The sequence below is a fragment of the Somniosus microcephalus genome, chromosome 23, assembly GCF_052327205.1.
Source record: "Somniosus microcephalus isolate GS21.2 chromosome 23, FLI_Smic_1.0, whole genome shotgun sequence".
NCBI lineage: Eukaryota > Metazoa > Chordata > Chondrichthyes > Squaliformes > Somniosidae > Somniosus > Somniosus microcephalus.
Genome location: NC_141009.1, coordinates 9,786,824 through 9,813,563, shown reverse-complemented (window position 1 = coordinate 9,813,563; position 26,740 = coordinate 9,786,824). Strand labels below are relative to the sequence as shown.

The following is a 26,740-nucleotide window of genomic DNA, read 5'->3' as shown; positions in this document are numbered from 1 at the left end:
ATGTGGCCACAATACGAGATCTGCTTCTGGAAAAACTCGCATTTGTGGCGATTAGCTCGGAGCCCATATTCCTTCAATCTCGTGAGCACCTGCTCCAGGTTGGCGAGGTGATCACTGTCATTTTTGCCCGTGACCAGGATCTCGTCCAAATAACACTGGGTCCCTGGAATCCCTTGCAGGACTTGTTCCATTGCCCTTTGCCAAATAGCCGGAGCTGATGCTACCCCGAACACCAGCCGGTTGTATTGGTAGAGACCTTTATGAGTGTTGATCGTGAGGTACTGTTTTGAGGCTTCTTCTACCTCCATTTGCAGGTACGCCTGGGCCAGATCAATCTTAGTGAAGCGTTTCCCTCCAGATAGCGAGGCAAAAATATCTTCAATCTGCGGAAGCGGATATTGTACAGTGTGAAGGACTGGGTTCACTGTCACCTTAAAGTCCCCACAGATGCAAACCTTCTTTGGTTCCCCAGGCGTATTACTCAACGACCTCTTCATTACAGGAACGATGGGTGTAGCCCACTCGCTCCAGTCCACTTTGGACAGTACTCCTGAACGTTCCAAACCTTCCAGCTCTGCTTCGACGGCTGGGCGGATCGCATAAGGTACCGGTCTGGCCTTAAAAAACTTTGGGCTTGCATTTTCCTCTATTTTGATTGCCTTTTAGTGTTCCGAGTCCCTGCTGGAACACTTCTTGTGCGTCAGTTAGCATTTTTGACAGTCGTCCAGGTGTGACGTCGTCATCCTTTTTGGCATCTACAGTCAGTGCTTGTATGGAATGCCAATCTAGCTGTATCTTCTGGATCCATTCACGTCCTAGTAGTGGTGGTCCTTCATCTGGCATTACATATAGGTCCATTTTTGGTGTTTCCTTGCTGTTATATATAACGTTCACCCTTATTTTTCCTTTGGGGTAGACTTTTTGCCCCGTGTACGTCTTCAAGACAATCTTTGTATCTCTCAAGGGTATAAGTGAGAATAGCTGCTTGTAGTCCCTTCGGTTTATGACTGTTAGGGCTGATCCTGTGTCCAATTCCATTTTCACTTGGACTCCTGCTATCTTGAGTGTGACCCAGATAGTTTGGTGATTCTCCGTTTTGATCACATTATGTAGTTTCAGACAACCCAGCTCCATGCTTCCGGAGTCTGTATCACTTTTCTGTTCGTCTGAACTACTCTCCGTCACCTTATGTACCTTCTTGTACTTCTCCTGTGGAGATTTCTTGCTGCTGGTTTTCTTTCCCGACCTGCAGACTCTTGCTATGTGTCCTACTTTTCCACACTGTCTGCACACTTTGTCCTTGAACCAGCAATCATTATGGTCGTGTGTTGTTCTGCCGCAGCGATAGCACTTCACTGTTCCGTATGACAATTCATTTGTGCCATATTCTTGCGGTCTCCTTTGTATCTCTGCAGCGCCCCGTGCTGCTGCTTCGTGTGATACTGCAATGCTGAAAGCCTTGTCCAGCGTAAGATCCTTTTCTGATAGAAGCCGTTTTTGGGTTCCTTCACTTTGAAGCCCACACACAAACTTGTCCCTTAAAGTATCTGCTAGTCCCGTTCCAAACTGGCAGTGTTTCGATAGCTTGCGCAGTTCCGTTAAATACTCAGCATTACTTTCATCTTTATGCTAGTTCCTTTTGTGAAACTTAAATCTTTCTGCTATCAGCAGCGGTGTGGTGTTTAAGTGGTCCTGTAGGATTGACACTATGTTTTCAAAATCCTTTTCTACTGGCTTCTCTGGGGTTACTAGGTTTCGTAGTAAGCCATACGTTTTTGCACCCATTGAATTCAACAATACCAGCGCTTTCTTGTCATCTGGCACTTCATTCGCCTTGCAGTATACTTCTATGCGTTCGACATATGTCGTCCAATCTTCGACTTCATTGTCGAACGCTGTGATACTGCCACTCTTCGGCATTTTTGGGTGTGGTTAGACTGGCTTAAAATGGCGTCTCCCGCGCTTTCCTTTCTTCCCCGCTGCAGCTTAAAATGGCGTCTCCCGCGCTTTCCTTTCTTCCCCGCTGCGGCTTAAAATGGCGTCTCCCGCGCTGCTGCCAACGCCGCTCTCGGCGGTCCTCGTGGCAAATGGTGACGCCCTGTGGGTTTCGTGCGCTGCTCCTGCGCTGCTGCCAATGCCGCTCTCTGCGGTCCTCGTGGCAATGGCAGCACCTTGCGTTTTCCTGCGCGCCTCTCTGCCCCGTTGACGCTGCTCGGCCCTTGAACACCGGCTGCGCTCTGCTCTCTCTCGTCTCTCTCCCTGTTGACGCCGCTCGGTCCTGAACACCGGCTGCGCCCTGTGCGCTCTGCCCTCTCTCCCCCGTCGATGCTGCTCGGCCTTTTTCTGTGCCGCTCGGTCGGCTCTAGCCGCCGCTGTCTGGGAAGGGTTTGCGCAGTACCTGTTGCCAGCCCGTTTCACTGGACCACCGTGACTGGAAAGCCAAGCATGGCTCTCGACAGCCTCCCCTGCGATGCTCAAATCTCCGCTGGATGACTGGGCGGTTGCCCGTGGTCGACGCCCATGCTTCTGGACTCGACCTTCTTCCACTGTTCTCCAGGAGCGAATCCCTGGGAGGTGATGCAGAGTTGCAGGTAGGTTCGAATCTGCATCGTCGCCAATGTTATATCCGTGTATCTTAATGTTGTGTCCTTCAATAATCAGACAACAGACTGCAGGGAACGATCAACAGGTGTTTACTGAATGAGGGTTACTCTAGAACTAACTGTACAGATCACTACTCAGGGTTTATATACAGGTGTGGTCACTGCCGGTACTACAGTATACAGGAGCTGTAAAAAGTAGTTCTCTCCCTTGAGGTATATATACATTACAGTGGTCAAGGTGAGCCACCTTCTTCAACCACTGGAGTTTGTGTGCCATGTTGTAGCAGTTTGGTACAATGGAGTGACTTGCTCGGCCATTTCAGAAGGCAGTTAAGAGTCAACCACATTGCTGTGGGTTTGGAGCCACATATAGGCCAGACCAGGTAAAGACAGCAGATTTCCTTTCGTAAAGGACTTGAGTGAACCAGATGGGTTATTACGATAATTCGGTAGTTTCATGGTCACCATTACTTTTTATTCCAGATTTATTTAATTAACTGAACTTAAATTCCCCAGCTGCTGTGGTGGGATTTGAACTCACATCTCCAGATCATTAGTCCAGGCCTCTGGACTACTAGTCCAGTAACCTTACCACTATGCTACTGTTCTCAGATGCCTTCCTTGCACCCCACCCCCCCCAGTGCTCTCGCCATTGGTCGCTAACGCGTCTATCCACGCGGGGCAATGCCTTCCCATGGCCAATTGGGAATCAAACAGACTCCTCCTTACCGGATTGGATGATTCTTGACTCTCAGGCCAACCTGTTTCCCCCGTCGCCAATATTTTCGATAATGTACCCCATAATAGACTGATGAACAAGGTCAGAGAATGCGGAGTCAGGGGACAAGTAGCAGAATGGATTGCTGGCTGGCTTCAGGACAGAAAGCAGAGAGTGGAAGTAAAGGGTAGCTATTCACAGCTATCAGCAGAAGGTGGGTAGTGGTGTTCCACAAGGATCAGTGCTGGGACCACTGCTGTTCACAATTTACATTAACGATTTAGACTTTGGAATCAAAAACACAATTTCTAAATTTGCGGATGACACCAAATTAGGGGGGATAGTCAATACTGAGGAGGACTGCGACAAATTACAGGAGGACATTAATAAACTTGCAGAATGGGCTTATAATTGGCAAATGAAATTCAACATAGATAAATGTGAGGTGTTACACTTGGTAGGAAGAATAGGAAGGTCACTTATCACTTGGAGGTTGTGAGTCTAGGTGGGGTGGAGGAACAAAGGGATCTCGGAGTACAAATACACAAATCACTAAAAGTTGCGACACAGGTTAGCAAGGCCACAAAAAAAGCAAACCAAGCACTAGGGTTTATTTCTAGAGGGATAGAACTGAAAAGTAGGGAAGTTATGCTAAACCTGTATTGAACCTTGGTTAGACCACACTTGGAGTACTGCATGCAGTTCTGGTCGCCATATTATAAAAAGGATATAGAGGCACTGGAGAGGGTACAGAGAAGATTTACAAGGGTGATACCAGAAATGCGAGGGTATACATATCAGGAAAAGGATGAACAGGCGGGATCTCTTTTCGCTTGAAAAAAGGCTGACGGGTGACCTAATAGAGGTTTTTTAAATTATGAAAGGTTTTGATAGAGTGGATACAGAGAGAATGTTTCCACTTGTGGGGAAGAGCATAACTAGAGGCCATCAATATAAGATAGTCACCAAGAAATCCAATAGGGAATTCAGAAGAAACTTCTTTATCCAGAGAGTAGTGAGAATGTGGAACTCACTACCACAGGGAGTGGTTGAAGCCAATAGTATAGATGCATTTAAGGGGAGGCTAGACAAGCATATGAGGGAGAAGGGAATAGAGGGTTATGCCGATAGATTTAGATGAGGAAAGATGGGAGGAGGCTCGAGTGGAGCAGAAACACCGGCATGGGCTGGTTGGGCCGAAGGGCCTGTTTCTGTGCCGTATATCCCGTGTAATCCTATGTAATAACCATTAAGCAAGTGTTCAAAGCAAATGACAAAAAAAGATTTATTTTCATGCCTCGATGGTTTTTCTCCCAGGATGCTGTGTGACTTAGAGGTGGTGGTGTTCTCGTGCTCCCCCTGTTCTTGTCATTTTAGGCAGTCGAGGTCACAGATGTCCAGGAGATTAATCTTCAATTCCTGGAGACTCCAGGCCAATCCTGCAACATCGGCACTGCTACTGGATCGGTGCAGCTGCAACAACACTAAAGACGCTCAACGCCATCCAGGACAAAGCAGTCCACATGATCGGCACTTCCTCCACTAGCTTAAACATTCACTCCCTCCACCACTGCCATACCGTGGCTGCAGTGTGCACCGTCTACAAGATGCACTGCAGCAACTCGCCAGGGCTTCTTCGGCAGCACCTCCCAAACCCGCGACCTCTACTTCCTAGAAGGACAAGGGCAGCAGGCGCACGGGAACGCCACCACCTCCAAGTTCCCCTCCAAGTCACACACCATCCTGACTTGAATATATATCACCGCTCCTTCATCAGGGCTGGGTCAATATCCAGGAATTCTCTACTTCACACCATTGTAAGAGCACCATCAGCACAAGAACGAGGCACCGGAGGGACTGGAGTGCATCATCTCCACGGGAAATTGAATTTTAATTTGATTTGTTAAGGTTCTTTTTCACTTGTTTTAAGTTACAGTCTTTATTGTTTGTGCCCCTTTAAAAAGGGGGCACGTGGCTGACTTTTAATTGGCAATTGCTGCATGAAGAACAGTCAGCACAAGAACTACAACGGTTCAAAATAACAACAGAAAATGCTGGAAAAACTCAGCAGGCCAGGCAACATCCGTGGAGAGAAATAGAGTCAACATTTCGGGTCAAAGCCTTTTATCAAGACTAAAGAGGCACAGGGAATGAAATAGATTAAGAGGCCAGGCTGGGAGAGAACGAAAGAGAAGAGACATTAAGAGGTATTCAAAATGAGACGAGATGGTGATAGGACTAGTGGAGACAAAAGACGGCTCTAGATTAGGTGTGAAATGCGCTGGCAGAATGGGGCACAGCTGCCATGTGGGAGAGAGAAAAAAAAGGAAAGGGGGGGGGGGGGGGAAACCAACACAAAGGTGTGGATAAAAAATAAGTGAAAATGTAATAGGGGCCGAGGTTATGATCTGAAATTGTTGAACTCGATATTGAGTCCGGAAGGCTGTAAAGTGCCTAATCGGAAGATGAGGTGCTGTTCCTCGAGCTTACGCTGAGCTTATGTGGAACAATGCAAGAGGCCGAGTACAGTGAGGTCCGAGTGGGAATGGGGCGGTGAATTAAAATGACAGGCGACCGGAAGCTCGGGGTCCCCTTACGGACTGAACGGATTTCCAGCATCTGCAGTATTTTGCTATCGAACTACAACGGTTCAAGTAGGTTCACCACCACCTTCTCAGGGAAACTGGGGATGGACAATTAAGTTTGGCCTTGCCAGCGACGCCCATATTCAAAGATCAAATTTTTAGAAAAAGGCACATGTCCACATCCAATAGCAGTAATTACAGTCGCAAAAATATAATTAGTGGTCTTGAAACATGCAATTCACACTTACATAGCGCTCAGCTCCTAGCAGAATGTCACACGTGCTTCAGAAGGTGGTGAGGTAGACACTGAGCAGGAAGAGGAAGAGACATAAAGTGCGAACGGAGATATTGGTTTTAAGGAACTGGTATCAGGAAAAAGTGATTTTGAAAGAGAATTCCAGGAGGCAGAAGAAAGGGGGTGGGTGGGAGAGGGGGGAAGTGGAGAATCAGGTAGCAATCCATTATAAAAAAGGACCTTGCATTTATATAGCGTCTTTCACGACCTTAGGACGTCCCAAAGCGCGTTACACTTTTGAAGTGTAGGAAATGCAGCAGCCAATTTGTGCACAGCAAGCTCCCACAAACAGCAATGTGATCATGACCAGATAATCTGTTTTTAGTGATGTTGATTGAGGGATAAATATTGGCCCAGGACACCGGGGAGAACTCCCCTTGCTCTTCTTCGGAATAGTGCTGTGGGATCTTTTATGTCCACCTGAAAGAGCAGACGGGGCCTCGGTTTAACATCTCATCCGAAAGACGGCACCTCTGACAGTGCAGCACTCCCTCAGCACTGCACTGGGAGTGTCAGCCTAGATTTTTGTGCTCAAGTGTCTGGAGTGGGGTTTGAACCCACAACCTTCTGACTCAGAAGCAAGAGTGCTGCCCACTGAGCCACGGCTGATAAAAGTGTGGTCTAACCAAGGTTCTCTACAAGTTTAACATGACTTCCCTGCATGTCACTTCTATCCCTCATTTAACTCTTCATATAACTCTAAATAATCTTGAAAGTGCTTGACTCTGTGTCTAGAACCCGAATTTCTGCTACCTAGACAAGGACTGCAGCCTTAGTCTATTGTACACGAGCATAGCTTTCTATATTAAAAGTTACCGTCATATTTTTATTTTTCATCTACATACATAAACATGAATAAAAATCTATTAAACAAATTGAAGACAGTAAAAAATGTATTTTTGGCAGCAGTAATGTACTTAAGATTTTAATTGCATCTCAAACAAGGTACCACAAACAGTATTGAGATAAATAACCAGATCATCTGTTTTTAGTGGTGTTAGTTGAGGGATAAATATTGGGCAGACCACTGGAGGACACCCCTGCTCTTCTTCAAATAGTGCCACGGGATCTTTTATGCCCACCTGAAAAGGCAGACATGGTCTCGGTTTAACGTCTCATCCGAAAGATGGCACCTCCCACAGTGCGGCGCCCCCTCAGCACTGCACTGAAGCCTCAGCCTGGGTGGTGCGCTCGAATCTCTGAAGCCTCAGCCTGGGTGGCGCGCTCAAGACTCTGAAGAAGCCTCAGCCTGGATGGCACGCTCGAGTCTCTGAAGCCTCAGCCTGGATGGCATGCTCAAGTCTCTGAAGAAGCCTCAGCCTGGGTGGTGCGCTCAAGTCTCTGAAGCCTCAGCCTGGATGGCGCGCTCGAGTCTCTGAAGCCTCAGCCTGGATGGCGCGCTCGAGTCTCTGAAGCCTCAGCCTGGATGGCACGCTCAAGTCTCTGAAGAAGCCTCAGCCTGGGTGGCGCGCTCAAGTCTCTGAAGCCTCAGCCTGGATGGCGCGCTCAAGTCTCTGAAGAAGCCTCAGCCTGGGTGGTGCGCTCAAGTCTCTGAAGCCTCAGCCTGGATGGCGCGCTCGAGTCTCTGAAGCCTCAGCCTGGATGGCACGCTCGAGTCTCTGAAGCCTCAGCCTGAATGGCGCGCTCAAGACTCTGACGTGCGGCTTGGAACCCACAACTTATCCGACTCAGAGGAGAGAGTGCTACCGACTGAGCCAAGCGGACAATTAAATCACTGCTCGTTCCTAACTAGCCCAGAGAGGAATCTCTCTGGACCAGGCGGACCAAGCAGCTTGACCTCTTTTGGTCATAAGCTGAAAGTCAGTGATGACAGACAGACAAGAATTACTCGGTCTGAATTACTCCTCCCAGAAGCTGAGTTTTTTTTTTCATGTGCACAAATCGAAAGGTCAAATTCAGAGGTAGAGGAGTAGGTTTTTGGCCCATTGAACCTGCTCCACCATTTGTGTTCTTTTTCATCCCAATTTGCTACGTGTTCTGCATCTCTCCCCGAGTACACCTACCTCCCAGGTAAGTATCTATTTGCTCTTTAATCACCTCAATTGACTTTGCATCTATGGCCATACTGGGGGAGTGCATTCCAGATTTCTACAACCCTTTATGCAAGGAGGCTTCTCCCCCCAGAGTGTGTCACGGCCAGTTGACATCATTAACATGCTGCATTCTTAACTTTCCGACCTGCCACGGGCACCTCCACTTCTAGAACTGTTATCTGCGGCAAGCTAATTCAGTTGGATACTTGCTTTCACAGTATTTTTGATCAGGTTAAGGAAACGGGCATCAGTTTGAAACTTTAGCACAAAGGTCCAACACTTCTGCTCTGCACGTTTAAAAAAACAGAATAATTTACCCACGATATATTTTGGACTGTGCTGTTTCTCAGTAATCAACCGTGGGTTATTAATCAATAAATTTGCAGTGATTATGTCAAAATCATTCATCCTTCATTGTGCGTGTCATCGTACACCAGTTGCACAGAATCCATTGTCAACTGATGGTCACCATGACTCCAGGTGCCAGCAAATAGAACACACGGAAACTGGAATAAAACTGCATTCACAGTATTGCTTCAAGGGATGAGAAAATGGGTATAAGCCACCTGGAACCTTTCACTCACATTTCATGGCATAATTTAACTTTACGACTGAAATTACTTGCCATCACTCCCGGATATCGTTTGGATATTTTCTAACGGTCAATTGCAGATTATGTCTTGATAAGACATCACGATCATTAATTCTTTAACACACACAAGACACAGCGTAAAGGCGTTTGGCAATAACTCAATTTGTTTGGCGTGATTTTCCAAGGTAATAATCGAATCTTTGGGATTCACTCAACAGAGCCTGAAGTAGGTTAGTGCCTCGTCAATCAGTCCCAGGCATTCTGAGGTACGTGAAACTTTTCTCCTGTAAGCTGTCCGACTTAGAAATACAGGTTCACTTTGGAAACCACAGTCTTGCAACCTTTCAGTGACAATATCTTTTCCTCTTTCGGGTGGTAGACCATTGTGCTTGCTATTGTGGTGACAATGCTCTCATTATACTTCACACCTCTGGATGCAAGTTCAGCTCTCACGCATGACACAACATGTTTAAACTCCAGGGGTAGGAAGGGAATAAAATGATCAATCAAGTTGGTTTGGATGAGGCTAGTCTGCCAGAACCCACCTGTAAGAGAAATGTGAAAAAAAAATAACATTAATACAACCAACAAAATAAATCATTCTGCTTGACGTAAGAAAACTACTAAGCGCTTGGTTTGAGTATAAAACAAGGCTTTAATCAACTGTTTCACAACCGTGAGATTCTAGTTACATCACTAGTTCCTGGTTACAGGAACATCCTGAGCAAGCTGGGCCCACGCCCGAGTATTTATACTTTCCTTGGATGGCGCCACCAGCTGGCTGCCCAGTGTTATCTCATGAGTCATTCCTACATGAATGGTAAGATTCATGACACTGCTCATCTTTATGATTCTCAGAGCGAGAACATTTTTTTTGTATCCTCCTTCCTGTGCCAATTTCCCCCCCCACCCCGCCTCCTCTCCTGTAGGCATTGACTCTGATGCTAGTTGCTCTCCGCCGCATTCCCCAAAAGGTCAATGAACATGTGACCCTCGGCAGTGAGTGTCAGCGGCCCGATCCCACCCTCGCCAGATATCTACACATGAGCATTTTCAGCAGGGGTCACTTGATCATGACCAGCAACAAGAAGCTCAACTGATTCCCTGGTGCTTTGGCCAGTTGTAGTGGTTGCCTCCCAGCCCCAACCCCAACGAAAGCTCAACAGATTTACCCCCTTCCCTTGTACTGAGGCCAGTTGCAGAGGTCCCCCCACCCCCGCCGCCCCAACCCCAACGCAACCTTACAATAGCAAAATACTGCGGATGCTGGAAATCTGAAATAACAACAGAAAACGCTGGAAAAACTCAGCAGGCCCGGCAAGCATCCACGGAGAGAGAAACAGAGTCAACGTTTCAGGTCGAAGATCATTGAAACTTATAAAATTCTAACAGGACTAGACAGACTAGATGCAGGAAGGATATTCCCGATGGCGGGGGAGTCCAGAACCAGGGCTCACAGTCTAAGGATAAGGGGTAAGCCATTTAGGACTGAGATGAGGAGGAATTTCTTCACCCAGAGAGTGGTGAACCTGTGGAATTCTCTACCACACAAGGCAGTTGAGGCCAATTCATTAAATATATTCAAGAAGGAGTTGGATATATTTCTTAAGGCTAAAGGGATCAAGGGATATGGGAAGAAGGCAGGGACAGGGTACTGAATTTGGATGATCAGCCATGATCTCATTGAATGGCGGAGTAGGCTCGAGGGGCCGAATGGCCTACTCCTGCTCCTATCTTCTATGTTTCTATGTTTAAGACCTTTCGTCAGAACTGGAAAAAAGCAGGAAATGCAAAGCAAGTTTAGGGGCTGGGAAAAGGGGGAGGGGATGAAAGAACAAAAGGGAAGGTCAGTGATAGGATAGAAAGCAGGAGAGATAAAGAGACATTGAGAGATATTCAAGGTGAGAGGAGGTGGTAATAGGACAGGTTAAGGAACAAAGGATGGCTCTAGATGGGGTGTGAATTGCGCTGGCAGAATGAAGGACAGCTGCCATGTGGGAGGGAAGAAAAAAAGGGGAGGCCAAACAAAAAGTGTGGATAAAAAAAGAAAATATATATATGTGATAGGGGCCGAGGTTATGGTCTGGAATTGTTGAACTCAATGTTGAGTCCAGAGGGCTGTAGAGTGCCTAATCGGAAGATGAGGTGCTGTCCTTCGAGCTGTAGCCCAACGCAACCTTGGCCGATATAAGCTAACTGGAGAGTGAAGCCGAGCTTCGATCTGATCTGTACAGTCCAGCTGGTCATTGGGTGAATTTGCTGGGCCAGCGAGGATCGAATCTGTACCTTTATGACTCAACAGTTGATTTATGCTTCACGTTACAATCCATTCCTGAGTACCGGTTCAAAAAAAAAATGCATCTTTTATAAATTTTACAAGCAAAGCACAAAAAAAAAGACCATCTCACGGCTGGCGTTTCTCAGAGCTGCTTTTGGCCGAGGGGTGGCATTTTTGGGTCAGCCCACCAGCGCCCTCCATTGCTTTACTGAAGGAGGTTTTGTCAGAGCTTTTAATGCAGAAGCAAAGGATGCTGGGAGGCGGAGGCTGGGACCGAGCATCAGTGGAGATGGGAACGCTCACCCTATCTGTCTGGGTTGAATTTGAACCTAGGTCATAGAAGTGAGAAGACAAACTTCTAACCCCTTGAGCTTTTTTTTTTTAAACCAGTATTCGAGGACAAGGCCATTTTTGGGCCTTGTCTTTGAGTGTGCCTTTCAATTCGTAACATACAGAGAAACAAAAACTATGTAGAAGATTTAGAAGAGTATTGCGTCCAGTTCTGGTCACCACACTTTAGGAAGGATGTGAAGGCCCTTGAGAGGGTGCAGAGGAGATTTACCAGAATGGTTCCGGGGATGGGGGAATCTTAGCTACAAGGACAGGTTGGAGAAACTGGATTTGTTTTCATTAGAGCAAAGGAGGTTGAGGGGTGATTTGATAGAGGTGTACTAGATTATGACGGGTTTGTATAGGCTAGACAGGGAAAGGCTGTTCCCACTAGTTGATGGTACAAGGACTAGGGGACACAGATTTAAGGTTTTGGGCAAGAGATACAGGGGGGATGTGAGGGAAAACTTTTTCACGCAGCGAGTGGTGATGACCTGGAACTCGCTGCCGACGGAAGTGGTGGAAGCGGAGACACTCAATGTTTTCAAGGGGAGACTGGATAGGCACTTGAGGGAAATAAACTTGCAGGGTTACGAGGATAGAGCGGGGGAATGGGACTGACTGGATTGTTCTACAGAGAGCTGGCATGGACTCAATGGGCTGAATGGCCTCCTTCTGTGCTGTTATGACTATGACAATGTTTCAGTCAGGAACAGGGTCTGCAGTGTGAGGGAATGTGAAATAACAACTGGGTCACAGACAGAATACGTTTTGTCAACTAAGAATTTTGGTGCACAGTTTTAGTCCCCACTCCTAAGTGACGCACACTTACTGTTGTTATTGTTGAAGACCGTTAGGGAGAGTTCTTCCTCCAGCTGATTCAGCTCAATGCTCTCCCTTTCCTTTCCACGCATCAAAATGCCTAAGGTAATTTCACTGATCTTGTCTCCACCGGTATTGCTGTTAGAGGGGGGAAAACAGAATCGGAAAACAGTCACTCGGCATCCTCAGCAAGGTCAACAAGTGCAAGTGTAAAGAGAGACATCACTCCAATAGGGAATTCAGGAGAAACTTCCTTGCCCAGAGAGTGGTTAGTGTGATGTATTGGCACACGGTTTAGTCTGAGCATGCTCAGTTTGCTCTGGCCTAGTAAAGCAAGCACATTGACTAGCAACTCATTGTGTCTTTGTCCTACCCACATATATTACATTTTGCCAACGGGAATGGGATCCCAAAGCCACTTTTAGGGATCATGGAAGGGCGCAGTGTTCAACATTCGAGTGGACAAGTTGAAGGTGAATTTGACACCTAAACTGAATTTTTGCGATGTTTTGCCCGTCTGTGCTTGTTTACTAAGCCAGAGCAAACTGAGCATGCTCAGACTAAATCATGTGACAATACATTACACTTAGAATGTGGAACTCGCTACCACAGGGAGTGGTTGAGGCGAATAACATGGCTGTATTTAAGGGGAAGCTCGATAAGCACACGAGGGAGAAAGGAATAGAAGGATATGTTGATGGGGTTAGATGAAGAGGGGTGGGAGGAGGCTCGTGTGGAGCACAAATCGCTGGTTTAGACCAGTTGGGCCAAATGGCCTGTTTCTGTGCCGTAGACTTGATGTAACTCAATGTAACACTATGGCAGGAAGAGGTACTTCTAAAGTCATTAGAGACTTCTTCTACTTCATAGGAGAACTTTTACATTTAATCTCCTCCTGGAGCCTGCCACAATGGGGGGTAATTTGAATCTAACTCGCGAGGCGGGAATCCCATGGGATCGGGTGGAGCGGTGGTTTTACACTAAAACCAGGGGCGGGGTGTGAAACCAGCGCTGCACCCGATCCCATGCGTTTCCCGACGGGAGGGTTAGGTTAGAATTGGCCCCCATTGTGTCTGATACATAGAATTATCATTACTCTTCACCAGGGTTATTGAATTAATGATCACAAGCGGGAACCCGGCCCAATTTTTTTGCCGTCCCTAACCTGATTGTTACTTTGGTGCATACTTACCTCAAGAAGATGAAGATTGCTTTTCGATAATCCACTCTGTCAACCTCACTGGTGTAGTCCAAGAAAGGTTTGATAGCATTGATAAGACCTGGGTGCATTTTGTCCATTTCGTCAAATATAAACATTGACCTGGGACATATTGTAACATTTCCACGAATCCAAGTCTGCAAATCATTCTGCAGAAATATAAAATGAAGTCATACAATAGCGGACTTGTTTCATCTCAACATTTTTTTATTTTACTTCACTTATTTGACATCTTTAGTTTCTTGGAAAAATAAATTAAAATGACCAATATTAATCACCTTCCTGTGATTTAGACAGAAATCACATGAAATTGAGTAGATTGGGCCTATACCCTCTGGAGTTTAGAAGAATGAGAGGTGATCTAATTGAAACGTGTAAAATTCTTACAGGGCTTGACAGGGTAGATGCAGGGAGGATGTTTCCCCTGGCTGGGGAGTCTAGAACCAGGGTTCACAGTCTCAGGATAAGGGATCAGCCATTTAGGACTGAGATGAGGAGGAATTTCTTCACTCAGGGTGGTGAATCTTTGGAATTCTCTACCCCAGAGGGCTGTGGAGGCTCAGTCGTTGAGTGTATTAAAGACAGAGATCGACAGATTTTTGGATACTAAGGGAATCAAGGAATATGGGGATCGGGCGGGAAAGTGGAGCTGAGACAGAAGATCAGCCATGATCTTACTGAATGGCGGAGCAGGCTCGAGGGGCCAAATGGCCTATTACTGCTCCTATTTCTTATGTTATGAAAGAGAACAAAATGCAAAAATCATTTGATCCCAATATAATTTACAAGTAATTGGTAGAACATATCACATCTGCTGTCACATGGCAGCCAGCTAAGACTTCACAGCAATAAGTTAAGTGTTCCATCCTTTGATTTGGATCATGTACTGACCCAGAGGGGTGTGGAGATGCCGGAGTTGGACTGGGGTGGACAAATGTAAGAAGTCACACAACACCAGGTTATAGTCCAACAGCTTTATTTGAAATCACAAGCTTTCGGAGCGCTGCTCCTTCTTCAGGTGAAGTGGAGAAATGCATAAAGACACAGCTTATATAGTCAGAGAATCATGTCAGATGTTTACAGGTAACCTTTCCAACTGCCATTTATCGCACCTCGGCAGAGAGATAATCACAGCAGTCAAAGGTGTGAATGGTGTCCAAACAGGTCAGTCAGGGAAACATTACATCAAAGAACAATGAGGTGGGGTCACAAGGGGTCAAATATTGCAGATGCTGGGGTCTGTATGAAAAACAAAAAAAGACAAAAAACATTTTTTTTGGCTGGAAATCACAGCAGGTCCGGCCGCATCTGTGTAGAGAGAACAAGCCAATGTCGACTCGAGTCTGGATGACCCTGCATCAGGTGGGGTTACATGTAGCGTGACATGAACCCAAGATCTCGGTTGAGGCCGTCCTCATGAGTGCGGAACTTGGCTATCAGTTTCTGCTCGACGATTTTGCGTTGTCGTGTGTCTCGAAGGCCACCTTGGAGAATGCTTACCCGAAGATCGGAGGCTGAATGTCCTTGACTGCTGAAGTGTTCCCCGACTGGGAGGGAACACTCCTGCCTGGTGATTGTTGCGCGGTGTCCGTTCATCCGTTGTCGCAGTCTCTGCATGGTCTCGCCGATGTACCATGCTCCGGGGCATCCTTTCCTGCAACGTATGAGGTAGACAACGTTGGCCGAGTCACACGAGTATGTACCATGTACCTGGTGGGTGGTGTCCTCACGTGTGATGATGGTATCTGTGTTGATGATCTGGCATGTCTTGCAGAGGTTGCTGTGGCAGGGTTGTGTGGTGTCGTGGTCGCTGTTCTCCTGAAAGCTGGGTAATTTGCTGCGAACGATGGTCTGTTTGAGGTTAGGCGACTGTTTGAAAGCAAGTAGTGGAGGCGTGGGGATGGCCTTAGCGAGGTGTTCGTCGTCATCGATGACATGTTGAAGGCTGCGAAGAACATGGCGTAGTTTCTCCGCTCCGGGGAAGTACTGGACGACGAAGGGTACTCTGTTGGTTGTGTCCCGTGTTTGTCTTCTGAGGAGGTCTATGCGATTTTTTGCTGTGGCCCGTCGGAACTGTTGATCGACGAGTCGAGCGTCATATCCCATTCTTACAAGGGTGTCTTTCAGTGTCTGTAGGTGTCCATCGCGTTCCTCCTCGTCTGAGCAGATCCTGTGTATTCGCAGGGCTTGTCCATAGGGGATGGCTTCTTTAACGTGGTTAGGGTGGAAGCTGGAGAAGTGAAGCATCGTGAGGTTGTCCGTGGGCTTGCGGTAGAGTGAAGTGCTGAGGTGTCCGTCTTTGATGGAGATTCGTGTGTCCAGGAATGAGACTGATTCTGAGGAGTAGTCCATGGTGAGTTTGATGGTGGGATGGAACTTGTTCATGTTATCGTGTAGTCTTTTCAGTGATTCTTCGCCGTGGGTCCATAGGAAGAAAATGTCGTCGATGTATCTGGTGTATAGCGTTGGTTGGAGATCCTGTGCAGCGAAGAAGTCTTGCTCGAACTTGTGCATGAAGATGTTTGCGTATTGGGGTGCGAATTTGGTCCCCATGGCTGTTCCGTGTGTTTGGGTAAAGAACTGGTTGTCGAAGGTGAAGACATTGTGGTCAAGGATGAAGCGGATGAGTTGTAGGATGGCATCTGGAGATTGGCTGTTGTTGGTGTTGAGTACTGAGGCTGTCGCAGCGATGCCGTCATCGTGGGGGATACTGGTGTAGAGTGCCGAGACGTCCATCGTGGCGAGGAGTGTTCCTGGTTCAACTGGTCCGTGGGTGCTGAGCTTCTGTAAGAAGTCTGTAGTGTCGCGACAGAAGCTGGGGGTTCCCTGTACGATGGGTTTCAGGATGCCCTCGACATATCCAGAGAGGTTCTCACACAGGGTTCCGCTACCTGATGCGATAGGACGTCCAGGTGTGTTGGCTTTGTGTATCTTTGGGAGGCAGTAGAAGTCTCCCACGCGGGGAGTACGTGGGATGAGAGCGTGTAGGATGCTTTGAAGGTCTGGATCGAAGGTTTTGATCAGTCTGTTGAGTTGGCGGGTGTGTTCTTTGGTCGGATCTGCGGGTAACTGTCTGTAGTGTTCCTGGTTGTCCAGTTGTCGGTATACTTCTTTGCAATAGTCAGTTCTGTTCTGTATGACGATGGCACCTCCTTTGTCTACTGGTTTGATGACGATGTTGCGGTTGGTCTTGAGAGCGTGGATGGCGTTGCGTTGTGCTCGGGTGACATTCTGGACTGTCTTGTGAGTGCGGCTGATGAATCTGGCGTTGATGCATCTCCTGACAGCTTGAGCATACATGTCAAGCTTAGGGCAGCGACCCTCCGGAGGGGTCCAATTTGACTCTTTCTTCTTCGGTTGCTGCACTGCGGATCCCTCTGTCTGCTGTTCCGGATCATTGATTGTCTCATTGGGTTCGCTGCTGACATCTTGGGATTTGTGGAAGAGTTCCCGGAGCCTCATTCTCCTGATGAATTCCTCTGTGTCTGCCGCGAGACCGATGGGGTCCATTTTGGTGGTGGGGCAGAAATTGAGCCCTCGGCTGAGAACTTCAATTTCGTCTGGTTGAAGGGTGTGGTCGGACAGGTTGACGATGGATTTCCCTGTGGTTTCAACCGTGGTACCGGGGGAGGCTTGGTTGCTGCTGCTGACATGATTCTCTGACTATATAAGCTGTGTCTTTATGCATTTCTCCACTTCACCTGAAGAAGGAGCAGCGCTCCGAAAGCTTGTGATTTCAAATAAAGCTGTTGGACTATAACCTGGTGTTGTGTGACTTCTTACATTGACCCAGAGGGAGTTAGGTGACCTACTCACAGCGATTTACCAATTCTGCTCTGGTATCTAGCCAGCCCCAAGTCCCAGGAAATGTCAACCTCCGTTTCCCCACCCCCTCCTTCTCCGCCACTCCCTGTGGCAAAAAATCCAGCATCTGCATGACCCTTGATCTCCTGGAAATGCAGGTCACAGGGAGTTATGGCTAACAAACCATGAAACTTGGCACAATGTATTGGCAAAAAAAGTGAAAATAAAACGGTGGTGCCGCTCTGGCTAATATCGTTGGGCTTCCATTTGAGATGGGAGCATAGTTTAAGGTCCAATCTTGGAGGAACTTGGATGCTGTCTATGAATTAGGGTTTTTCAAAATTCATTCTTGGGATGTTGGTGCTGCTGGCATGGCCGGCATTTATTGCCCATCCCTAGTTGCCCTTGAGAAGGTGGTGGTGGGCCTTCTTCCTGAACCTCTCCAGTCCGTGTGGTGAAGGTGCTCCCACAGTGCTGTTGAGTAGGGAAAGAAAGAAAGACTTGGCATTTATACAGCACCTTTCACGACCACCGGACGTCTCAAAGTGCTTTACAGCCAATGAAGGGTACTTTTTGAAGTTTGGTCACTGTTGTAATGTGGGAAATGCGGCAGCTAATTTGCACACAGCAAGCTCCCACAAACAGCAATATGATAATGACCAGATAATCTGTTTTCATTATGTTGATTGAGGAATAACTATTGACCAAGGATAACACCCCTGCTCTTCTTTGAAATAGTGCCACAGGATCTTTTACATCCACCTTAGAGAGCAAACGGGGCTTTGGTTTAACGTCTCATCCGAGAGACAGCACCTCCGACAGTGCAGTGCTCCCTCAGCACTGCACTGGGAATATCTGCCGAGCTTTATGTGCTCAAGTCCCTGGAGTGGGATTTAAACCCACAACCTTCAATGACTCAGAGGCGAGTGTGTTGCCCACTGAGCCACAGCTGACACAGTTCCAGGACTTTGACCCAGCAATGATGAAGGAATGGTGATAACCTTCAATTACTAGTACATGTTCTAGAAGACCCATGACAAATGAGGGAGCAAAAAAAAATTACCACAAACTTCAGTTGAAGAATCGCACAGCATTAAAAAACACACAAATCAGGATTTCCATGGGCTTTGCATTGTGATGTATTTGTGGATTATTGATACCATAAATCTATCGTTACATTGAAGGTCGTACTAACCATAATAATAACAACAGTGATTACCTGATACTGGTCAATGAGTTGAGGATGAGGGAAATGGAGGGTAGACACAAATACATGAACGTACTGGCTGTTCATCCCATTTTTATAAAGGTTCGCTGCTATCAGTTGACTGACGAAGTTTTTGCCAGTGCCACTGTGACCGTGTAGAGACATGGTGAGGGGTTTCTTGGGAACAGGCGTACTTAAAGAACCTTTGACAGCTTTGGGGATCACTTCACTTGCAATGTGCTGTCCAAACAGTTTGTAGGCGAGATCGTTCTGTAACCCTATGTTAATAATCAGCAAAGAAAAGTCATGTTACTGCACATACACAGGGGCAATACTCAATACACAGAATCATAGAAATTTACAGCACAGAAGCAGGCCATTCGGCCCATCGTGTCTGTGCTGACTGAAAAAGAGCGATCCAGCCTAATCCCACTGTCCAGCTCTTGGTCCGTAGCCCTGTAGGTTACGGCACTTCAAATACGTATCCAAGTACTTTTTAAATGTGATGAGGGTTTCTGCCTCTACCACCCTTTCAGGCAGTGAGTTCCAGACCCCCACCACCCTCTGGGTGAAAAAAGTTCTCCTCAACTCCCCTCTAATCTGTGCCCCCTGGTTGTTGACCTCTCTGCTAAAGGAAATAGGTCCTTCCTATCCACTCTATCTACATAATGTTATACACTAATGCAGGCTGGCAGCACAAAGTGGAGGAGAAGCATCCGGGAAGGCACCGAACACCTCGAGTCTCTTCGCCGGGAGCAAGCGGAAGCCAAGCGCAGGCAGCGCAAGGAGCGCACGTCAACCCAAGCACCCCACCCACCCGCCCCTTCAACCACCGTCTGCCCCACCTGTGACAGAGACTGTCGGTCCCGCATTGGACTTATCAGTCACCTGAGAACTCATTTTTAATGTGGAAGCAAGTCATCCTCGGTTCCGAGGGACTGCCTAAGAAGGGGTCGGCCATTTAGGACTGAGATGAGGAGGAATTTCTTCACTCAGAGGGTTGTGAATCTCTGCCCCAGATTGCTGTGGATGCTGAGCCTTTGAGTATATTCAAGACTGAGAGAGATAGATTTTTGGACGTTAAGGGAATCAAGGGATATAGGGATTGGGCGGGGAAAGTGGAGTTGAGGTTGAAGGTCAGCCATGATCTCACTGAATGGCGGAGCAGGCTCGAGGGGCCGTAGGGCCGACTCCTGCTCCTAGCTCTTATGTTCTCATTGAGTCCTTGGAGAGCAAATGTGACAACTTTACTGGGGGTTGGGTCATTGGGACTGCTACTGTGAGCACTAGAAACAGGCATGGGAAACCCATGGCAATCCATTAGGATAATAGTGCCTCAAATTAAAATATTACAAGATATCTATCAACACGACTATAGATAGCGGATTTTTTCTGTGTAACCTTCCGCACTTTTTTTTTGCTGAATAGAATTATGTCAAGATTCCAATCATTTTTTTTTAAATTAAAGGTTACTCGTTTCCAAAAATCGTAATAATCTAGCAACTAACAATAGTATATTGAGAAATAAAGTTCAGTAACGTTCCAATCGATAGTGAAACATCGTCACTTGTCCTTAGAGTAGCAGCTTGGCGATATTCTCACTGGAGCTACAGCAAGTATACACAACACAAAAGCAAAACACTGCGGATGCTGGAAATCTGAAATAAAAACAGAAAATGCTGGAAATACTCAAGCTTCCGGTTGCCTGTCACTTTAATTCTCCGCTCCACTCCCACTCTGACCTCTCCATCCTCGGCCTCTTACACTGTTCCAATGAAGCTCAACACAAGCTCGAGGAACAGCACCTCATCTTTCGATTAGGCACTTTACAGCCTTCTGGACTCAACATAGAGTTCAACAATTTCAGGCTATAACCTCAGCCCCTATCTTTTTTCTCATTTTTTTTTCTCTCTCACATGGCAGCTGTCAATCATTCTGCCATTGCCATTTACATTTCATCTAGTCATCTTTTGTTTCTTAACTTGTCCCCCATTACCATCTCCTTTTGCCTTGCACCATCTCTTAATCTCTCTTAATGTCTCTTAATCTCTCCTGTCTTCCATCCTATCACAGACCTTCCCTTTTGTTCTTTCCTCCCCTCCCCCTTTCCCTGCCCCAACACTTGCTTAAAAACCTGTTCCATCGCCAGCTTTTTCCAGTTCTGATGAAGGGTCATTGACCTGAAACATTAACTCTGTTTCTCTCTCCACAGATGCTGCCTGACCCGCTGAGTATTTCCAGCATTTTCGGTGAAGAATACACTCGCATTGCACAAAGTACAGTCAGGCACAGGAATCAATGGGACTTTTGACATCCTTTGGTTCGCAAGTATTTTCTTGAAACTTGACTTTTAGTCAGTTGTGCCTGAAGTAACAATGGTGAAAGGTGAATGTCGGTCAGACTTTACATGTCAGAATAAACAGGTCTGCACACATAAAAACAACAACTTGCATTTATACAGCATCTTTAACGTCCCACTTCACAGGAGTGTTATGAAACAAAATTTGACACCGAGCCACATAAGGAGATATTAGGAGGTGACCAAAAGCTTGGTCAGAGGTAAGTTTCAAGGAGCGTCTTAAAGGATGAGAGAGAGAGTTGGAGAGGCGGAGAGGTTTAGGGAGGGAATTCCAGAGCTTGGGGCCCAGGCAGCTGAAGGCACGGCCGCCGATGGAATGGAGCGCTTAAAATCGGGGATGCGCAAGAGGCCAGAATTGGAGGAACGCCGAGATCTCGGAGGGTTGTAGGGCTGGTAGAGGCTACAGCGATAGGGAGGGCCGACGGAGAAATGAGAATTTTAAAATCAAGGCGTTGCCAGACTGGGAATGTAGGTCAGTGAGCACAGGGTGAACGGGACTCGGTGCGAGTTAGGACACGGGGCAGCAGAGTTTTGGATGAGCTCATGTTTCTGGAGGGTGGAAGACGGGAGGCCGGCCAGGAGAGTGTTGGAATAGTCGAGTCTGGAGGTAACGAAGGCACGGCTCACATCTTCCACAGCCATCGTCAGTTCAATAGCAGCAATTAACAGCACGAGCCCAACAATCCCAAAGTAAAACATACAGTTAGAAAGCAGTTTAAATGATAAGTATTTAACTATTAAAGCTTGACCTTTTACATCCAGTGATATCCAATTATCATCACAGCACTCACTGCTGAAGAACCAATTGTTGTTAATTCCCACGAATGCCATCAGCACAGCAAAGCATATTGCCAAAAGAAATCCACCACTCGGATTTGCCATGTCTGGTAGGTCTGCTTCGGGTAAGTTCTATTAATGTGAATGACTGAAAAACAAATGAAACATTTTGAAAAATTAAGTACCCGTTCAGATGAATTTGCTAAACATACCATAGCTTTTAACATCCGGAATGTTTTTGCTGTCGGGCAAAGCCAAGTGCTAAACTCTCCAAGTGTGTCAGCCAGTGGCTCAGTGGGTCAGCGCTCTCTCTCTCGCCTGAGACACAAGGTTGTGGGTTCAAGTCCCACTCCAGAGACTTGAGCACAAATATCTAGGCTGACACTCCAGTGCAGTGCTGAGGAAACGCTGCACTGCCGGAAGTGCCGTCTTTCGGATGAGACGTTAAATCGAGGCCCCGGCTGCTCGCTCGGGTGGATGTAAAAGATCCCATGGCACTATTTCGAAGAAGAGCAGGGGAGTTCTCCCCGGTGTCCTGGGCCAATAGTTATCCTATAATCAATCAACATCACTAAAACAGATTCTCTGGTCATTATCACGTTGCTGTTTGTGGGAGCTTGCTGTGCTCAAATTGGCTGCTGCGTTTCCCACATTACAACAGTGACTACACTTCAAAAGTATTTCGTTGGCTGAAAAGCGCCTTGGGACGTCCTGAGAGTGTGAAACACGCTGTAGAAACGCAAGTCTTTCTTTTTCTTTTTTTGCATAAGCCCAAAAGCCTTCTCATTCGTTAATGGGGAACGGCAGTGTTCGGGCGAGCACGTACCCCCAATCAGTGAAGATTCCTTTTTTTGTTGAAATATTCCAAGCTGTTCATCCATTTCCATGGACCAAACAAACTGGGGGGGTGGGGGGTAATATTCGCAGGGGATCCCCTGCAAAATACCATTGCTTCGTCTAGCTGCCACTAGTCCAGTTTCGGAATAGAAAGTCCAGTTTTCAAAACAGAACTCAGTTTTTCCATTTACTTCTGTGGAATCGCAACATCTTGTAGTCTCAACACAATCTCAGCATAATTTTAACACTGAGAAGAGATGCCTGGCCTCATAATTTAACTGCTCACTATTCCAGAATCATTCTGGAATGCAAAGATAACCCCTGGCTACTATTCTCTACTGCTAACCGTCTTCTTAAACCCCTCTCCCCTGTCTCCTCCACCCTCACCTCCAACAACAAGTGCAAGGAGCTCATGGACTTCTTTGTCTCTAAGACGGAGACCATCCAATCAGCTGCCTCTGCCACTTCCCTTCCATCCCCTAGCCCACTGGGCCAAACTACCTTTAAGGTTCCACCCTGCCCTAGCCCTGAACTCGCATCTTTCTCCAGTTTCTCTCCGATTTCCCCTCTTGAATTCTCCACACTCATCTTGTCCATGAGACCAACTTCCTGCTCCCTTGACCCTATTCCCACTAAACTGCTGGCCACCCAACTACTGGTTCGCTCTCCTTAGGTACTGTCCCCCTCTCCTTCAAAGCTGTCGTCATCACCCCTCTCCTCAAAAAAACAACCCTTGACCCCTCCATCCTTGCAAACTACCGCCCCATCTCCAACCTCCTTTTCCTCTCCAAAATCCTTGAACCTGTTGTTACCTCCCAAATCCGTACCCATCTTTCCCGGAACTCCATGTTTGAATCCCTCCAATCCGGTTTCCGCCCTTGCCACACTACCGAAACGGCTTTCATCAATGTCACAAATGACATCCTTTGTGACTGTGACAAAGGTAAACTATCCCTCCTTGTCCTTTTCGACTTGTCTGCATCCTTTGACACGGTTGACCACTCCATCCTTCTCCAACGCATCTCCATCATCGTCCAGCTGGGTGGGACTGCACTCGCCTGGTTCCATTCTTATCTTTCTAATGTGGCCAGAGAATCACCAGCAACAGCTTCTCTTCCCACTCCCACATCGTTACCACTGGGGTCCCCCAAGGATCTATCCTTGGCCCCCTCCTATTTCTCATCTACATGTTGCCCCTTGGCGACATCATCCAAAAACACAGCGTCAGTTTCCACATGTACGCTGATGACACCCAGCTCTACCTCACCACCACTTCTCTCGACCCCGCCACTGTCTCTAAATTGTCCGACATCCAGTTCTGGATGAGCAGAAATTTTCGCCAATTAAATATTGGGAAAACCAAAGCCATTGTCTTCGGTCCCCGCCACAAACTCCGTTCCCTAGCCACCGACTCCATCCCTCTCCCTAGCATCTGTCTGAGGCTGAACCACACTGTTCGCAACCTTGGTGTCATATTTGACCCTGAAATGAGCTTCCGACCACACATCTGCAGCATAACTAAGACCGCCTATTTCCACCTCCGTAGCATCACTCGTCTCCGCCCCTGCCTCAGCTCATCTGCTGCTGAAACCCTCATCCATGCCTTTGTTACCTCTAGACTTGACTATTCCAACGCACACCTGGCTGCCTGTGTCCTAACTCGCACCAAGTCCCGTTCACCCATCTCCCCTGTGCTCACTGACCTACACTGGCTCCCGGTTAAGCAACACCTCGATTTCAAAATTCTCATCCTTGTTTTCAAATCCCTCCATGGCCTCGTCCCTCCCTAACTCTGTAATCTCCTCCAGCTCCACAAACTCCCCCAGCCCCCGAGATCTCTGCGCTTCTCTAATTCTGCCCTCTTGAGCATCCCCGATTTTAATCTCTCCACCATTGGCGGCCGTGCCTTCAGCTGCCTCGGCCCTAAGCTCCGGAATTCCCTCCACAAACCTCTCCACTTCTCTTTCCTCCTTTAAGATGCTCCTTAAAACCTACCTCTCTGACCAAGCCTGCCCTAATATCTCCTTATGTGGCTGGGTGTCAAATTTTTTGTCTTATAATACTCCTGTGAAGCTTCTTGGGACGTTTTACTACGTTAAAGGCACTATATAAATACAAGGTGTGGTTGTTGTAAAGCGCTTCAGGACATCCTGAAAGGCACCACAGAAAGTCTTTCAAAAGGCGCAATTATCGATCTCAAAAGGTGACAACTGTTAGCAAACCCAAAGAAAGACTTGCATTTCTATAGCGCCTTTCACGACCACTGGACTTCTCAAAGTGCTTTACAGCCAATGAAGTACTTTTTGAAGTGTAGTCACTATTGTAATGTGAGAAACGTGGCAGCCAATTTGCGCACAGCAAGCTCCCACAAACAGCAATGTGATAATGACCAGATAATGTTTTTTTAGTAATGTTGGTTGAGGGATAAATATTGGCCCCAGGGAGAACTCTTCTTCGAAATAGTGCCACAGGATCTTTTAAATCCAACTGAGAAAGCAGACGGGGCCTCGGTTTAAAGTCTCATCCGAAAGACAGCACCTCCGACAGTGCAGCACTCCCTCAGCACTGCACTGGAGTGTCAGCTTGGATTTTTTGTGCTCAAGTCCCTAGGGTGGGACTATGAACCCACAACCTTCTAACTCAGAGGCAGAGGGTGCTACCCACTCAGCCACAGCTAGCACTCACTGAGACAATTAACAAATTAAATATATATTTCTTTAAAAAGGCCCAAGTTATATTTGCTCATGAATTAAGAATACATCTTCAAGACAGCCAGCGCTCATCTCCTCGTGTTTCTCTGGCCTGCAGTCAGACCCACTCCACAGGGATTCACTCAGCAATGTTGATGTTCAAGCATTCGAAGCGGAAAGTGAGAGAAAGTTTAACACTTTCTCAAAAGAGTCTCCAAAACTTCTGACGCCGCGACTCCCAACCCGCTCAGTAAATCAAAACTCATCGTTTCTTCAACAAACACAACTTACTTACGGGAGCCCGGTGTCCTCATGTAAAACCGGTTCAGACACAGAACGAAAGTGAAACAGAAAACGAAGTTTGAATTCACTTCCTGGTCGGGTTAGTCGGATGGTGCCCTCCTCCCGCTCACGAACCCACACAGGGAGAGGGCAGAGAAACGGGTCCACTCCCCCCGACCCCCTCATTTCCCCCCCGACCCCCTCATTTCCCCCACCCCCTCATTTCCCCCCTCATTCCCCCACCCCCTCATTTCCCCCACCCTCTCATTCCCCCCCGACCCCCTCATTTCCCCCCGACCCCCTCATTTCCCCCACCCCATCATTCCCCCCTCATTTCCCCCCACCCCATCATTCCCCCCTCATTTCCCCCACCCCCTCATTTCCCCCACCCCCTCATTGCCCCCAACCCCCTCATTTCCCCCACCCCCTCATTTCCCCCATGACCCCCATCATTTCCTCCCTATCCCCTCATCCACCCCACCCCATCATTCCTGCCCCCCACCCCCTCATCCCCCCGAACCCCCTCATCCCGACCACCTCATTTCCCCCCCCACCCCAGAAAGATACTCACTATTCACAATCTATATCAATGATTTGGATGAGGGGACCAAATGTAATATATCCAAGTTTGCTGATGATACAAAGCTAGGTGGGAATTTAAGTTGTGAGGAGGATGCAAAGAGGCTTCAAGGGGATATAGACAGGCTAAGTGGGTGGGCAAGAACATGGCAAATGGAATATAATGTGTGAAGAAATGTGAAGTTATCCATTTTGGTAGGAAAAATAGAAAAGCAGTGTATTTTTTAAATGGTGAGAGATTGGGAAATGTTGGTGTTCAGAGGGACCTGGGTGTCCTTGTACACGAATCACTGAAAGTTAACCTGCAGGTACAGCAAGCAATTAGGAAAGCAAATGGTATGTTAGCATTTATTACAAGAGGATTTGAGTATAAGAGTAAAGACGTCTTACTGCAATTATATAGGGCCCTGGTGAGCCCACACCTGGAGTATTGTGGACAGTTTTGGTCTCCTTACCTAAGGAAGGATATACTTGCCATAGAGGGAGTGCAACGAAGGTTCACCAGACTGATTCCTGGGATGGGGGTATTGTCCTATGAGGAGAGATTGAGTAGACTTGGCCTATATTCTCCAGAGTTTAGAAGAATGAAAGGTGATCTTATTGAAACATATAAGATAGTGAGGGGGCTCGACAGGGTAAATGCAGAGAGGATGTTTCTCCTTGTGGGGAAATCTAGAACTCGGGGGCACAGTTTCAGAATAAAGGGTCG

General features: G+C 47.3%; 1 protein-coding gene across 4 annotated transcripts; it reads right to left on the bottom strand.

Annotated features, from left to right (window-relative positions):
• Positions 1–6,998: 6,998 nt before the first annotated feature.
• On the bottom strand, positions 6,999–25,547 carry LOC147101632 (torsin-1A-like). 4 transcript variants are annotated; one of them, XM_085965353.1, is made up of 6 exons: positions 25,466–25,547; positions 21,616–21,791; positions 18,520–18,785; positions 13,470–13,645; positions 12,288–12,415; positions 6,999–9,392 (listed from the first exon to the last, which is right to left on the bottom strand). In XM_085965353.1, exons 2-6 carry the CDS (start codon positions 21,746–21,748, stop codon positions 9,148–9,150), a joined length of 948 nt encoding a protein of 315 aa, XP_085821479.1. In that variant the 5' UTR covers positions 21,749–21,791; positions 25,466–25,547; the 3' UTR covers positions 6,999–9,147. The 4 variants fall into 4 exon arrangements, with proteins under 4 accessions (XP_085821479.1, XP_085821478.1, XP_085821481.1 ...); XM_085965352.1 differs by having other exon boundaries at positions 25,462–25,541; XM_085965355.1 differs by having other exon boundaries at positions 21,658–21,791; positions 25,462–25,540.
• Between the last annotated feature and the right edge of the window lie 1,193 nt (positions 25,548–26,740).

Coding starts and splice junctions, on each gene's coding strand:
- LOC147101632 (XM_085965353.1), bottom strand. CDS start 21,748: ATGGCAAATCCGAGTGGTGGATTTCTTTTGGCAATATGCTTTGCTGTG. Junction 18,786..21,615: donor GATATCACTGGATGTAAAAG/GTCAAGCTTTAA, acceptor TTATTAACATAG/GGTTACAGAACGATCTCGCC. Junction 12,416..13,469: donor GCAATCTTCATCTTCTTGAG/GTAAGTATGCAC, acceptor CCCCTCTAACAG/CAATACCGGTGGAGACAAGA.